Source organism: Fringilla coelebs (assembly GCF_963513975.1).
Source record: "Fringilla coelebs genome assembly, chromosome: 26".
NCBI classification, from domain to species: domain Eukaryota; kingdom Metazoa; phylum Chordata; class Aves; order Passeriformes; family Fringillidae; genus Fringilla; species Fringilla coelebs.
Window position 1 is genome coordinate 2,983,326 of NC_140052.1, and position 15,513 is coordinate 2,998,838.

General features: G+C 57.3%; 2 protein-coding genes across 3 annotated transcripts; one reads left to right on the forward strand and one right to left on the reverse strand.

Annotated features, from left to right (window-relative positions):
• Positions 1–1,160: 1,160 nt before the first annotated feature.
• On the forward strand, positions 1,161–6,608 carry TTI2 (TELO2 interacting protein 2). 2 transcript variants are annotated; one of them, XM_084221938.1, is made up of 8 exons: positions 1,161–1,199; positions 1,280–1,982; positions 2,189–2,375; positions 3,283–3,375; positions 3,659–3,843; positions 4,478–4,621; positions 5,065–5,227; positions 6,483–6,608. In XM_084221938.1, the coding sequence occupies exons 2-8, from the start codon at positions 1,393–1,395 to the stop codon at positions 6,561–6,563; spliced, it is 1,443 nt and encodes a 480-aa protein (XP_084078064.1). In that variant the 5' UTR covers positions 1,161–1,199; positions 1,280–1,392; the 3' UTR covers positions 6,564–6,608. The 2 variants fall into 2 exon arrangements, with proteins under 2 accessions (XP_084078064.1, XP_084078063.1); XM_084221937.1 differs by lacking the exon at positions 1,161–1,199 and having other exon boundaries at positions 1,248–1,982.
• An 11-nt stretch (positions 6,609–6,619) lies between these two features.
• On the reverse strand, positions 6,620–12,673 carry MAK16 (MAK16 homolog). Its single transcript, XM_084221939.1, has 10 exons — positions 12,525–12,673; positions 11,667–11,716; positions 10,993–11,102; positions 10,072–10,136; positions 9,274–9,425; positions 8,532–8,586; positions 8,339–8,413; positions 7,583–7,702; positions 7,406–7,462; positions 6,620–7,171 (listed from the first exon to the last, which is right to left on the reverse strand). The coding sequence occupies exons 1-10, from the start codon at positions 12,537–12,539 to the stop codon at positions 6,983–6,985; spliced, it is 888 nt and encodes a 295-aa protein (XP_084078065.1). The 5' UTR covers positions 12,540–12,673; the 3' UTR covers positions 6,620–6,982.
• Positions 12,674–15,513: the final 2,840 nt, after the last annotated feature.

Here is a 15,513-nt window from a genome sequence, read left to right on the forward strand (position 1 = left end):
ACCCCATAACATCCTCCTACCTATTGAATTTCACTGATTTTGATGTACAGGAATGACGTAGCAGTGATGTCACAGAGACGATCACCAGGCACCTCACACGCCATGGGAATGACGTCAGCAGTGATGTCATGCACCCCACAACATCCTCCTATTGAATTTCATTGATTTTGATGTACAGGAATGACGTAGCAGTGACGTCACAGAGTCGATGATGTCAGCAATGACATCATACACCCCATAACATCCTCCTATTGAATTTCATTGATTTTGATGTACAGGAATGACGTAGCAGTGACGTCACAGAGTCGATGACGTCAGCAATGACATCATACACCCCATAACATCCTCCTACGTGTAGAAGTGACATTACAAAGCCAATTACCGGGCACCTCCCACAGCATACCGATGACGTCAGCAGTGACATCACACATAACAGGCTGCTAGCTCACAAACTCTGTTCTTCACGGACGACCTGTAAAATGACGTCATGATGACGTCAGGACCCCCCGGCGGTCAGATGGGACTGTGCAATGTCGTAACGCAGGGCGCACACGTCACGCAGCCGCGTGCAGCTCCCATTCATCATTTCCATGAACCGGAAGGATCACCAGTACGGCCGCCGCGCCCGGACCTACCGCCGCGCCACTGCTCACCCGGTCACGGCGACTTCACAACCCCACTCAGCTCCCCCCGGTTTTTCGTTCATCACCTTTCAGCCGTTCTTTCTGTCCCTTCCATCTCCGTTTCCGTCCCTCTCCCGCCCCGCACGGCCGCCCTGCCGCGCTCCGCCGTCGAAAATTAGCGATGCAAATTTATGCGCACAAAACCGCGCCCCCTCTGCTATCGGCTTTACGGCAACCGGGAGGGCTTTTGCGACAGTTGGCGCGCGTGGTGCGGGTGGCGGCGGCGCCGCGGTGACAGGACCGGGGGTGCTGGGGGGTCTGTGAGGGATCCCGGGGATGTTCGGGGATCTGTGAGGGATCCCGGGGTGCTCAGGGGGTCTGTGAGGAGATCTCGGGGGTCTGTGAGGGATCCCGGGGATGCTCGGGGTCTCTGAGGAGATCTCGGGGGTCTGTGAGGGATCCAGGGGTGCTCGGTGGCCTGTGAGGGATCTCGGGGGTCTCTGAGGGATCCCGGGGATCTCTGAGGGAGTCCCCCGAGTGCTCAGGGGTCTGTGAGGGATCGCGGGGGTCTCTGAGGTGTCCCGGGGTTCTCTGAGGTGGTCCGGGGGTCTCTGAGGTGTCCCGGTGGTCTCTGAGGTGTCCCGGTGGTCTCTGAGGTGTCCCGGGGGTCTCTGAGGTGTTCCGGGGGTCCCCCCTCCCCGCGGACGCCGCTGCCCCCAGCGATGTGTCCCTAGCGGGGTTCCGGGGCGGGCAGGGCCCGGCTGAGGCCATGGCCGGCACCGGCAGCCGCAGCGCGAGCCCGGAGCGGGGGCCCGGCCCCGCCGCCCCCTCGGCCGAGCAGGCGCTGCTGTGGGCCGGGCTGGCGCTGGCCGAGCGGCCCGGGGCGCTGCGGGAGCTGGGCGCGCTGCTGGAGGCGGCGGACCCCGCGGCGCTGGCCCGGCTGGCCGCGGCCCTGGGCGAGCTGGCGGCTCCGCCGCGCCGGGAGCAGGACGGGGCCGAGCCGCCCGGCCGGGACGCGGCGCTGGCGGCCGCGGCGGAGCGGGCAGAGCGCGTTGGCGCCGCGTTCCTGCTGCTCCTGCAGAAGCTGGAAGATGCCCGCAGCCGGCAGTCACCGGGAGCGGCGGCGGCGGGGCCCGTCCCGCGGCGGGTGCTGGGACACGCGTTCATCTTTGCTGTCACGCACAAAGACGAGAGGCCCTGGACCACGGCGAGGAGTCGGGCGGTGGCTCAGGAGCTGCTGGAGCGGCTGGTCCGGGCTGCGGGCTGCGGGTCCGTGGAGGAATTCCTGCGGGGAAAGGAGGAGGATGAGGAAGGAAGATTCGGAGAGGTGATGGGGCTGCTGAAGCAGGAGTTAACCAAGTGAGTGGGGAGGGGAGTGTGTGGTTGGAGGGTCTCTGTGGGAAGTACTGGGAAATTTGACACACGAGAGATGATAAGTATGAAACCAGGAGTTTTCCAAATGGAAGGTGTTGGGGGATGATTGCCAGGGTTTGCTGCCAGCTGAGAGCCTCAAGTAGAGGGGAATTGAGCGCTGCATGTTCCCTGAGCTGTGCCTGTCTCTCCAGAGACACCTGGAAGCGGAACCCTGCCTCCAAAGACGTGTTCTCCTGGTCCCTGCTCCGTGTCAGCCGGCCCTGGCTGTGCCCGCACCTGGAGCGGGTCCTGCCGCCCGCGCTGCTCCTCTCCGACGACTTCCAGGAGGAGAACAAAGTGCTGGGTGTGCGCTGCCTGCACCACATCGTCCTCAACGTGGTGAGGGAGGGAGGGCGTGGAGCCCTCTGCGGCTGGGTGTGAAGGGAGGGGCGGTCACAGAATGTCCTGAGCCGGGAGGGACCCGCAGGGATCCAAGCCCTGGCCCTGCACAGACCCCCAACGATCTCAGCCATGGGTGTTTCCTGGAGCTCCAGCAGCTTCAAGGCTGTGCCCGTACCCTGGGCAGTGCCCAGCACCCTTTGGGGAAAGAATCTGACCCTGCCCTGACACAGCTCCAGCCATCCTTTTGTGTGGGTCAGCTTCCTAGCTTCTCTTCCTGTGCCAGGGTTTAACCTGCATTTCCAGCAGTTCCTCACAGTCCCCAGGCTTTGGGAAGGCCATGGCAGGGTTTAATCTGCATTTCCAGCAGTTCCTCACAGTCCCCAGGCTTTGGGAAGGTCCTGGCAGGGTTTATCGAGCAGTTCCTCACACTTTGGGAAGGCCATGGCAGGGTTTACCCTGCAGTTCCTCACACTCCCCAGGCTTTGGGAAGGCCGTGGCAGGGTTTAACCGCATTTCCAGCAGTTCCTCACACTCCCCAGGCTTTGGGAAGGTCCTGGCAGGGTTTAATCTGCATTTCCAGCAGTCCCTCACACTCCCCAGGCTTTGGGAAGGCCGTGGCAGGGTTTACCCTGCAGTTCCTCACACTCCCCAGGCTTTGGGAAGGTCCTGGCAGGGTTTAATCTGCATTTCCAGCAGTTCCTCACCCTCCCTAGGCTTTGGGAAGGTCCTGGCAGGGTTTAATCTGCATTTCCAGCAGTTCCTGACGCTCCCCAGGCTTTGGGAAGGCCGTGGCAGGGTTTAACCTGCAGTTCCTCACCTGCAGAAACCTGCAGAAACCTCCCCAGGGTTGAGGTTGCTGTGCTGTCCAGGAGTAATGTCCTGCTCTCTGCTGTTGCTGTTGCAGCCAGGAGCGGATCTGTGCCAGTTCAACAGGGCCCAGGTGGTTTTCCACGCCCTCTACAACCACCTCTACTCACGGGAGGCCCCTCTCATCCAGGTAGGATGGGGCTGCCCTGGGCTTTGGGGTGCCCTGAGGGGGTGGCAGCCCCTCAGTTCAGGCAGGAGGCTGAGCCTGTTCCCTGTCACAGTCCAGCCAGGCTGTCACCAGGGAATAGACTCCAGGAAAACGCCTCAGAGGGAAGAGCTCTTCCCTCCTGCCCCATTCCAGGTGGGCAGGGAGCAGCTCTGAGGCACTCAGCTCAGTGGGTGGCCACGGGATTGGGATTTGTTGTGTTCTGGAGAGAACAGGAGCTCACATTCCCCATCTGTCCCCAAACCAGGCAGTGCTGCTGTGCCTGCTGGACCTGCTGCCCGTGCTGGAGCGATGCCAGCGGCGCCAGGGCCACGGCACAGCCACGTCCCCCTGGGACCAGGTGCTGCAGCTGCTGCTGACCCACATGGAGGCCGAGCACTGGCTGGCACTGCGCAGGGTCTACGCAGGGACCCTGCCTGCCTTCGTCACCAGGTGAGACAGAGGGGACAGGGGCACCTGCCTGCCTTCTTGAGGGGTGGGAGCTGCACCTGGGGCCCTGCCCACCTTGAGGGAGGGGGGAGCTGCACCTGGGACCCTGCCCACCTTGCCCAGGGACTGAGCTGCACCTGGGGCCCTGCCCACCTTCCCAGGGACTGAGCTGCACCTGGGGCCCTGCCCACCTTCCCAGGGACTGAGCTGCACCTGGGGCCCTGCCCACCTTCCCCAGAGGTGAGAGCTGCATCTGGGGCCCTGCCCACCTTGCCCAGGGACTGAGCTGCACCTGGGGCCATGCCCACCTTCCCAGGGTGTGAGAGCTGCACCTGGGGCCCTGCCCACCTTCCCCAGAGGTGAGAGCTGCATCTGGGGCCCTGCCCACCTTCCCGAGGGACTGAGCTGCACCTGGGGCCCTGCCCACCTTCCCAGGGTGTGAGAGCACAAGGATGGGCCCTGAGCTTGGTATCCAAGGGTTGGCTCCCCCCTCAGGGTGTGTTTTGGGGATCCAGGGGATCTGTCCTCCACCCTCAGGGTGTGTTTTTGGGATCCAAGGGTTGGCTCCCCCCTCAGGGTGTGTTTTTGGGATCCAAGGGATCTGTCCTCCCCCCTCAGGGTGTGTTTGTGCCGCCAGACTCGGCATCCTCATCGTGAGGCACCTGAAGAGGCTGGAGCGAGTCATCCTGGGCTACTTGGAGGTCTCTGATGGCCCTGGGGAAGAGGCCAGACTGGGAATCCTGGAGACTCTGCAGTGCACCATAGAGCATGCCTGGCCCAGGTACCTCTCTGGGGGATCACACACAGAAAAGCTGTCCTGGAAGCCTGTCGTGAAGTGAATGTTTCATTCCTATCCTGAATGTTTCCACTTTAAAACCCAAAGTTAATTTTTCTTGAGGAAAAGCCCTGAAATCCTGAGGGAAAATTGTCCCAGGAGGTACTCACTGGCATTATTGAAAACCATGGCTCCAAAATTAAGCTGGGTCCTCACTCTGACCCAACTTGGGCTGTTCCAAAAGCATCAATTAAACCAACGTGGAGTTTAATTTAAGCATAAATTAAACCCTGTGCTGTGCTCTGGGCTGGGCAGTGCCAGCACCCCAACACCATCCCGAGGTTCCTGCCTGCCCAGGGCTGTCCTGGCAGCAATCCCACCCCACAGCAGCCCCAGGCTGTGCTGTCCCTGCCTGGGGGAGGGTTTGGGATGAGCTCTTTCCCTTGCAGGATGCCCTGCAGGCTCCCCGTGCTCCTCAAGGCCCTGCTGAGGCTGCTCTGGGACGTTCACACGGAGCGGGGCCCGACCCCCGAGCCCGTCAGGGCTGCCCTGCTGCACCGGGCCACCCAGTGCCTCATCCTGCTGGATCGCTGCTGCCAGGGCCAGGTCAAGGTGAGCCAGGGCTGCCAGGGCCGGGTCAAGGTGAGTCAGGGCTGCCAGGGCCGGGTCAAGGTGAGTCAGGGCACCCTGGGCCAGCTCAAGGTGAGTCAGGGCTCCCTGGGGGCTGCCAGGGCCAGCTCAAGGTGAGCCAGGGCTGCCAGGGCCGGGTCAAGGTGAGCCAGGGCTCCCTGGGGGCTCCCTGGGCCAGGTCAAGGTGAGTCAGGGCTCCCTGGGGGCTGCCAGGGCCGGGTCAAGGTGAGCCAGGGCTGCCAGGGCCGGGTCAAGGTGAGTCAGGGCACCCTGGGCCAGCTCAAGGTGAGTCAGGGCTCCCTGGGGGCTGCCAGGGCCAGCTCAAGGTGAGCCAGGGCTGCCAGGGCCGGGTCAAGGTGAGCCAGGGCTGCCAGGGCCGGGTCAAGGTGAGCCAGGGCTCCCTGGGGGCTCCCTGGGCCAGGTCAAGGTGAGTCAGGGCTCCCTGGGCCAGGTCAGGGTGAGCCAGGGCTGCCAGGGCCGGGTCAAGGTGAGCCAGGGTTGCCAGGGCCAGGTCAGGGTGAGTCAGGGCTCCCTGGGGGCTCCCTGGGCCAGGTCAAGGTGAGTCAGGGCACCCTGGGGGCTGCCAGGGCTCTCTGGGGGCTGCCAGGGCCGGGTCAAGGTGAGTCAGGGCACCCTGGGCCAGGTCAAGGTGAGTCAGGGCTGCCAGGGCCAAGTCAAGGTGAGCCAGGGCTGCCAGGGGGCTGCCAGGGCCAGGTCAAGGTGAGTCAGGGCTGCCAGGGGGCTGCCAGGGCCAGGTCAAGGTGAGCCAGGGCTGCCAGGGCCGGGTCAAGGTGAGCCAGGGCTGCCAGGGCCAGGACAAGGTGAGCCAGGGCTCCCTGGGGGCTCCCTGGGCCAGCTCAAGGTGAGCCAGGGCTGCCAGGGCCGGGTCAAGGTGAGCCAGGGCTCCCTGGGGGCTCCCTGGGCCAGGTCAAGGTGAGTCAGGGCTCCCTGGGGGCTGCCAGGGCCAGGTCAAGGTGAGTCAGGGCTCCCTGGGGGCTCCCTGGGCCAGCTCAAGGTGAGCCAGGGCTCCCTGGGGGCTGCCAGGGCTCTCTGCTGGCTCCCTCTTCCCTCTGAGCCCATCATGAGTTTGTTTTCCCCCCTCCCCAGCAGCAGTATGAGTAACTCAGGAGCTGTTGGTGGGCTCAGTGTGTGCTGTGCTCCCCCAGAGGGCTGGGGAGGGTGGGTGACACCATCACAGAGTGCCAGGGCACTGGCAGTGCTGCTCTGCTCCCTGCAGGTGCTGCTGGCAGGGCTGCACAGCAGCTGCGAGGAGAGCCGGCTGCAGGAGTGCTTCAGGAAGGTGCAGGAGAGCACCTGAGGTGCCTGACTGACACTGCTCAGCCCCTTTTGTACAATAAAACTGTTTTTATTTAAAGTTCTGTCGTTCTTGTCCCACCTGTGAGCCCTACACCTCCCCCAGACACAGCTGAGGTTTCTCCATCCCTACAGGGAGCAGCAGAGCCCCCCAGGGCAGGGCCCTTCCTGGAGGGGAGGCTGGGCTCAGCTCTGGGAGGTTGCAGAGATGGAGGTGTTCCTTTGAGCTGGGCTCCACCCAGTTGTACAAACTCACTGCAACTGCCTGGCCTCAGGACACAAACCCCAGAAAATGCATGGAGTATCAAACCAGGAGTGCTGAGGGTCCTGTGAGGGGTGGGAGGTGGGTGACAGATGCTGGAGTCACACTCTGGTGGCACATCTGGAGTTCTGTCAGTCAGTTCAAAATGGGACCAGGAGGGCTCAGGCTGCTTTTGTCTTGGTGCTGGGCTCTGTTTCCTCCTCGTACTCTATCTCGATGTAGGGACGTTTTCTCCTGGCTGGGCCCTTCAGGGGCGTTTTCCCTTTAGACTTGGAGTGGGAGGCTTCCTTCTCTACTTCTTCCTCCTCTTCCTGCTCCTCTTCACTGCTTGTCTCCAGCTTATCCATGTCCTGAGGAAGAATTGAGTGAGCAGAGTGATGGCAGAGCAGGTTGTGCAACTAAACCTCCTCTTTCCCCCAAATCCCCTCTCCACAATCCCTGCCTGCAGAGGAGCTGGGCTGGGCTCCTGCTGTACAATTCTCTTCCAGAGCTGATTTTGCTGCCTCTCACCCATCCCCAGAGGCACCCAAGGGTGGAGGTGCCCGTGCAGCTCAGCCTCAGTTTGTATCTGGTGCTTCACCCACCTCAAAGTCGCTGAGCTCGCTGTCCTCTGCTTCCACAAACTCCCTTTTATCCACGTCCTGCAAGGAACAGAGGGACTGAGCACTGCAGTGTCATGGAAGAGCCACCAAGGCCACCACAAGGATTTTCTGAGCTGTTCTCAGCCCAGCTCAGCACCAAGGCAGGGCTGGAAGCTTTACCTCATCCTCCTCATCATCATCATCTTCCCTCTCTGCATCCGACTCGCTCTCGCTCTCTGCATCCTGCTGCTGGAGGGCCTTGTCAAAGGCGTGGATGGGGAAGTTGTAAATGTCTCCATACTGAAAGGAAAATTGGGATTTTCCATAAGCCACGGGAGGAAGATGGACTTGGAGCTGGGGGGAAGTACTGACAGCCTGCATGGGGCAGCATCAGACTGAGGTGTGGATTGGCCCCTTCCCAGCTCTGAAGCCACACTCCTGCTCAGAACAGGAGGGGAGCCCTTGCGTTTTGGGGCTCCCTGTGTTTTGGGGAGCCCTCGTGTTTTGGGGCTCCTGTGCACAGAACAAGAGGGGAGCCCTCATGTTTTGGGGCTCCCAGTGCACAGGACACAAGGGGAGCCCTCGTGTTTTGGGGCTCCATGTGCAAAAGAGGGGAGTCTTCATGTTTGGGGCTCCCTGTGTTTTGGGGAGCCCTCGTGTTTTGGGGCTCCCTGTGCACAGAACAAGAGGGGAGCCCTTGTGTTTTGGGGCTCCATGTGCACAGAATAGGAGGGCAGCCTTTGTGTTTTGGGGAGCCCTTGTGTTTCGGGGCTCCATGTGCAGAAGAGGGGAGTCTTCATGTTTTGGGGCTCCCTGTGTTTTGGGGCTCCCTGTGTTTAGGGGAGCCCTCATGTTTTGGGGCTCCCTGTGCTTTGGGGAGGCAGGCAGCCCCATTCCCCAGGACAGCTCCCACTGTGAGCTCCATGTGACCCTCACCGTGTCCTGCTTCAGCCGTTCCAGCAGCTCCTTCTCGATGGCGTTGTCCAGCTGGGCAGCAATCAGGGCTTTCTCCTAGGGAACACAAACAGCTGTGTGAGGCACGGGGCACTGGGGACAGCAGCAGTGGCACGAGGTGACAGGGGCACTCGAGGTGACAGGGGCACTCGAGGTGACACGGGGCACTCATTACCTCCCGCCTGTTCTCGCGCCTCTCGATCTTCCTGCGCAGTGGGACGAGCTTCCTCCTGCAGGGAGCAGGGAATGTCACAGCCCCTGGCAGGCAGCACCAGCCAGCAGCTGCAGCATTCCAAACGTGGGGAGCCTCCTGAGGTGTGGGTGCCTCAGGATAAGAAAGATCTAAAGCTGGTAGAGAGCGTCCAAAGGATGGGGAAGGGTCTGGAGGGGCCACGGGAGGAGCAGCTCCTCCCGAGGGGCTGCTCTGATCTCAGCTCTCTGTGACAGGGAATGCCTGGAGCTGTGGCAGGGCTGGGTCAGGTTGGATTTTAGGGAAAGATTCTTCTTCCAGAGGGTGCTGGGCACAGCCCTGAGGCTGCCAGAGCTGGACACTGCTCCCAAGGATGCACAGGTGGGGTTGTTGGGGTGTCTGTGCAAGGCCAGGAATTGGGATCAATGATCCCTGTGGGTCCCTTCCAGCTCAGGACATTCCCTCAGTGCATTCCTACACCGCATTCCTGCAGCCAGGGATGCACAGGTGGGGTTGTTGGGGGCCTCGTGGGTCCCTTCCAGCTCAGGACATTCCCTCAGTGCATTCCTACACTGCATTCCTGCAGCTCATCCGTGTCAGATCCATCTGAACCCCTCAGGAAAACAGGACCAGCTCCGTGTCCCAGCAGCACCAGTGGCTCAGGAGAGGGGCAGTGGCTCCAGACGCCACCAGAGGTCCCTCCCCTGGTCACTCCCGTGTCCCTTACTGTCTCTTGAGGGTCAGCTTGCGGATGCGGATCAGGTACTGCGTGATCTTGGTGAACCTCTGCTTGCACTTGTGCCGGATGAAGCGGGGCCAGTAGATGAGGTTCTCATCAATCTCCTCCAGAGCCTTCTCGTAGTTCTTGCTCAGCAGCACCTGCAGGGACAGGGGAGGGGCTGGGTGACAGAGCAGGACAAAAAGGGACGTTTGGGAGGGGCTGCATGGCCCCCAGAGTCACAGGATCATTGAGGAAAAGGTGTCCAAGGTGGATCCCCACCTCGTCCCCATTCCCGAGCACTGAGTGCCACCTCCAGCATGGGGACTCCAAACCTCCCTGGGCAGTTCCATGTGGAAGGGGATAACAGCGGGCCTGTTAGCTACAGGAGCAAGAAGAAGGAAGAAGCTGAGAAGCAAGAAGAGGCTGATAAGGAGCTCTCTCCAAGGCTGTAACCAAGGGGACCAAGAGAATGAGGAACTGAAGAAAGATAAGAAAAGAACTTTGCAGCTGGATGAAGTATTTTTAGAAAGCTAGCTGAAATCACTGTAACTATTCACCAATGGTGTTATGTTGATTTATTGTGGCCAATAGTTAGGATAGAAGAAGTATAAACAATTAGGAAGTGTATAAAAGGCCAGCCACGTTCAATAATAAAGAGTTCCAATCTGAGACTGCTCATGGCCTCTGCTTTGTGTCCTGACTGCCTCGACAGTGACAGTTCCATGGAGAAATTCCTGCCTGTCCCCTGTCCCTCCCCTGGCACAGCCTCCAGGGCTGCTGTCCCCGCCGTGTCCCCGAGCTCACCCGCTCCCAGAGGCGCCGGGGAAACGCCGCCCGCTCGATGGTCTTCATGTAGAGATAGCAGCGACCTGGGAACAGGGTGTGCAAAACGCCTCAGTTATAGCTGGCTTTTCACAAATGTTCCAAGGAATATTACAGGTGTTGTGTCAGAAAGTTACGCTGTACTAATTTTCTCAAGTTAAATATCGTTTTGGGTTATAACGAAATGTTAAAATAGAGACTATGCTGTGGAAGATACTTTTTTTCTAAAGACAGCACTGGCAGCGAGACAGCAGCCACAGGACACCAAGATCTTTCAGAGAAAAAGAATTTATTGCTCCCTTATCAAAAGAAATGAACTTTTTCCTGCCTTGCTCAGGCTTGAAGGCACCGTCAGGATTCAGAGGAAGAAGCTGACACTGCCCAGCCAGAATCCTGTGTGTGAATGGAATTGATGCACCATGGATGAGGTGTGTGAATGTGCAACAGGCTGGTGCTTTAAGGGTTAATCCTCTGTTAATGTGGGTCCTTTTTGGGCTTATTTTGCCCAGAAAGAGGAACCCAGACTGTCTGTAACTCTTTGTTTCTACTGTCTCATATTGTCCTAATCCAAATTGTCCAAATTATTATTACTCTAATTATATTACTATTTATATTACCATTTTATTACTATTAAACTTTTAAAATTCTAAAACCAAGTGATTGGTGTTTTTCACGGGGAACAAACCCCCCGAGCCCCTGCCCAGAGCTGCCCTCAAGCAGCACCACCCACCCCTCCCTTCCCACTGCAGATCCCAGACCCATCCAGGCTGGAAAACACTTCCAAGACCAAATCCAACCTTTGCTCCCCAGAGCCATTCCCACAGCCCCTCCAGGGATGGGGACTCCAAACCCCCCCTGGGGTTTGATCCCCTTTCCATGCAGGAATCCCCACCCTGCTCCCACCTTTCTCCTCCCGGACCGTGGCGTACTGGCTGTTGGCCAGCGGGCAGGAGGAGCGGTTGCACAGCCCCGTCAGGTTGTACTCGTTCCTGCAGAAATTCTGCGTTTTGGTGCTGCAAAAAACAGACAGGGAATTCATCAGAGGAGGGCAGGAAGACACCACCTCTCCCGTGTGACAGTGATCACAGGGGTACCAGGATGAGGGAAGGGATGAGAACCCTGACTCCGTGTTCAGAAGGCTGATTTATTATTTTATGATATATATTATATTAAAAACTAACTAAAAGAATAGGAGAAGGGATTTCATCAGAAGGCTGGCTGAGAATAGAAAAGGAATGGATAACAAAGGTTTGGACTGACACAGCCAGACTGGGATTGGCCATTGACTAGAAACAACCACATGAGACCAATCCCAGATCCACCTGTTGCATCCCACAGCAGCAAACAATTTTTTACATTTTGTTCCTGAGGCCTCTCAGCTTCTCAGGAGGGAAAATCCTGAAGAAAGGATTTTTCATAAAATATCATGGCTACACCCCCACGGCTCACCCCATCCTCTGTGACTCTCACAAGTGGTGGCACAGAGGGGACACTTTAGGGGGTACCCACCCGAGCATGTCCCTGCTGGATCCCCCAAAGCCCCCCTGGGCTCAGCCCACCCCGGCCCCCAAACTCACGTCATCTTGTAGGAGCAGAACTGCCTGTTCCCCAGCATGCTCCAGACAACCTGCGGGGGGACAAAGAGCGGGTGACACACGGTGACACACAGTGACACCCCTCCCCCGTGTCCCCGCCGGCTCTGACCGGGGACACCCCACAAACATTGGGGTTTGCTCGGTGTGCCCTGACACGGAGAGCGCCCAGGCACAGCAGGTGTGCTGCTGCCAAGTCCCCACTCACACCCCCAGTGCCCTCAGAGCCACAGCCGTGCTGGGGACACACAGGGACCCCCGGAGCCACAGCCGTGCTGGGGACACACAGGGACCCCCGGAGCCACAGCCGTGCTGGGGACACACAGGGACCCCCGGTGCTCCCGGAGCCACAGCTGGGCTGGGGACACACAGGGACCCCCGGTGCCACAGCCACGCTGGGGACACACAGGGACCCCCGGTGCCACAGCCACGCTGGGGACACACAGGAACCCCCGGTACTCCTGGAGCCACAGCCGCGCTGGGGACACACAGGGACCCCCGGTCCCCTCAGAGCCACAGCCGCGTTGGGGACACACAGGGACCCCCGGTCCCCTCAGAGCCACAGCAGCGCTGGGGACACACAGGGACCCCCAGAGCCACAGCCGTGCTGGGGACACACAGGGACCCCCGGTGCCCACGGAGCCACAGCGGCGCTGGGGACACACAGGGACCCCCGGTGCCCTCAGAGCCACAGCGGCGCTGGGACACACAGGGACCCCCGGAGCCACAGCGGCGCTGGGGACACACAGGGACCCCCGGCCACGTGAGGCGGGCGCACGGCCCGGCCAGGCCCGGTGGCAGGGCGGGCGTTTGACACGGGGCCGAAAGAACGGTGGGACTCACATCGTCCGAATGCATGGTGGCGGTGGCAGAGGTGGTGGCGGGGGCACAGACGGTGACAGCGGGGGCACAGACGGCAGCAGCGGTGACGGTGACAGCGGGCACTGACGGCGCTGACGGTGCCGGCCGCGCGGTCTAGGGCGCCGCCATTACAGGAAGGGGCGAGGCGAGACAAGTCTCGCGAGAGCGGCGGCCCTGAGGGAGGGAAAAGGGCGGGCCGCGCCAAGTCTCGCGAGAGCGGCGGCCCTGAGGGAGGGGGAAAGGGCGGGAAAAGGGCGGGCCGCGCTGTCATGGCGGCCGCGCCCCTCAGGGCGGAGATCGCGGAAAGCCTCGCTCAAAAAGACGAGGGCAAAATAAGCCCGAAAAGGACCCACGGTAACAGAGGATTAACCCTTAAAGCAACGGCCTGTTGCATATTCACACACCTCATCCATGGTGCATCAATTCCATTCACACACAGGATTCTGGCTGGGCAGTGTCAGCTCCTTCCTCTGAATCCTGACGGTGCCTTCAAGCCTGAGCAAGGCAGGACAAAGTTCATTTCTTCTGATAATGGAGAAATAAATCCTTTTTCTCTGAAAGATTTTGGTGTGACAGTGATCGTAGGAGTCCCAGGATGAGGGAAGAGATGAGAATCTTGATTCCATGTTCAGAAGGCTGATTTATTATTTTATGATTTATATTATATTAAAACTATACTAAAGAATAGAAGGAAGGATTTCATCAGGAGGCTGGCTGAGAATAGAAAAGGAATGAATGACAAAGGTTTGGACTGACACAGCTGGGCTGGGATTGGCCATTAATTAAAAACAACCCCGTGAGACCAATCCCAGACCCACCTGTTGCATCCCACAGCAGCAAACAATCATTTTGTTCCTGAGGCCTCTCAGCTCCTCAGGAGGAAAAATAATAAGGAAAAGACTTTTTCTAAAATACATCTGTGACAAACTTTTATTCCATTTTCAGTCTCGTGAGAGGGGTGAGGCAATGCAGATGGGATAATTCACACCATCACAAATCAGAAGCCAACTATTTCCTAATTACAACACACTCTTGTCACAGTCATATTTTCTGAAAAATCTCTTTGTGGTGGTGTTCACAGGGTCCCGGGATGAGGGGAGAGATGGGAACCTTGACTCTGTGTTTCAGAAGGCTGATTTATTATTTTATGATTTATATTAAAAGAAAATGATAGATTAAAACTATACTAAAAAACAGAAGAAAGGATTTCAGCAGGAGGCTGGGTGAGAATAGAAAAGGAATGAATAACAAAGGTTTGGACTGACACAGCTGGGCTGGGATTGGCCATAAATTAGAAACAACCACATGAGACCAATCCCAGACCCACCTGTTGCATCCCACAGATCCCACAGCAGCAAACAATCATTTTGTTCCTGAGGCCTCTCAGCTTCTCAGGAGGAAAAACCCTTAGAAAAGGATTTTTTATAAAACATATCTATGACATTTAGGCGTCCTGTGGCTGCTATCTGCTGCGAGCACCTCATTCCTTTCTTTAAAAAATACCCCGCATGCATAGTTCCTATTTTAACACCAAAATTTACCTTTTAACCACGAAACTACATTTCCCACACTATTTAAATGTTCACACAGCGCCGCTAAGCAGCACAGACAGCAAATTCCTGCACGGAGCCGTCAAATCTGCATTTTCAGAGCGGGGCAGCAGCTCCATCTGCTGAGGGCCGGGGAATGCTGCTGGAATTTTTGGGGAAAAATCCTCTCTGCCCAGGATTTCTGTCCTGGGAAGCTGAGGAGCCTCAGAGGAAAAGGAAAACAATAATTATCTGATTTGCTTCTCCTGTGTTTTGCTGCTTTGGAATGTGGTTGGAGATTGTTTATCCAATATTAGAATTGTTTTAATTAATGACCAGTCGCTGTCAGGCTGTGTCAGACTCTGGAGAGAGTCGCAGTTTTATCATTATTATCTTTTTACCCTTCTGTCTGTATCCTTTCTCTATTCTTTAGTATAATTTAGCACAGCATTCTTTAATACAATATAGATCATAAAATAATAAATCAGCCCTCTGAGAACACGGAGTCAGACTCTCATTCCTCCTTCATCCTGGGGATCCTGCAAACTCAACAGAAGGCTCCCAGCTCTCCTTCCCCTTCCCCTTTTTTTCCTTTTCCCTCCTCTTTTCCTGGATTTAACCCTTTCTGTGCAGGTACCATTCTGTTTGCTGCCTCCTCGGGGGGTTTCCTGTCTCTCTGCCTCCTTGCTGCCCCAGGCAGGATCACCCAGATCTCTTTCCAGACTTTTTCCCCAAATATTTCCAGTTCTGAGCCAGCGGGGGGGGGATTGATTTAAAACCTCAGTCCGTTCTGTCTCACTGCTCCATCTCCCTCGCTTTACTTCCCTTTTCCTTCCTTTCGCTTCTTGTTCTTCTTTTTTGCTATTTTTCTGTCTCTCATTATTTTAACAGTTTCTTAATTTTTCTTCTGTCCTTTTCCTTATTTTCCTCTGCATTTTTTCCTCATACCATTTCCCCGTTTGACTTTTCAATTTTTTTATTCTGATCCATTAACCTTTTCCCTTCCTCTTCCTTTTCCCTTTTCCTTTTCCCATTTTCTCTTCGTTTTCCTTTTCCCTTTTCCGTTTTCCCTTTTTCTCTTCCTCTCCCCTTTTCCTCTCCCCTTTTTCCTTTTCCTTTTCCCATTTCCTCTTCTTTTTACTTTTCCTCTTCCTCTCCTCTTTTTCCTTTTCCTTTTTCCCTTTTTCTCTTCCTCTCCCCTTTTCCTTTTCCTTTTCCTTTTCCTTTTCCTTTTCCTTTTCCTTTTCCTTTTCCTTTTCCTTTTCCTTTTCCTTTTCCTTTTCCTTTTCCCATTTCCTCTTCCTCTTCCTCTTCCTTTTCCCTTTCCCCCTTTCCCCTTCCTCTTCATTTTCCTTTTCCCATTTCCTCTTTTTTTTACTTTTCCTCTTCCTTTTCATTTTTCCCTTTTTCTCTTCCTCTTCCTTTTTCCTTTTCCCTTTCAG

Coding starts and splice junctions, on each gene's coding strand:
- TTI2 (XM_084221938.1), top strand. CDS start 1,393: ATGGCCGGCACCGGCAGCCGCAGCGCGAGCCCGGAGCGGGGGCCCGGC. Junction 3,376..3,658: donor GGGAGGCCCCTCTCATCCAG/GTAGGATGGGGC, acceptor TCCCCAAACCAG/GCAGTGCTGCTGTGCCTGCT. Junction 3,844..4,477: donor CTGCCTGCCTTCGTCACCAG/GTGAGACAGAGG, acceptor TTGTGCCGCCAG/ACTCGGCATCCTCATCGTGA.
- MAK16 (XM_084221939.1), bottom strand. Junction 11,103..11,666: donor TTCTGCTCCTACAAGATGAC/GTGAGTTTGGGG, acceptor TGTTTTTTGCAG/CACCAAAACGCAGAATTTCT. Junction 7,172..7,405: donor GCGAGCTCAGCGACTTTGAG/GTGGGTGAAGCA, acceptor ATTCTTCCTCAG/GACATGGATAAGCTGGAGAC.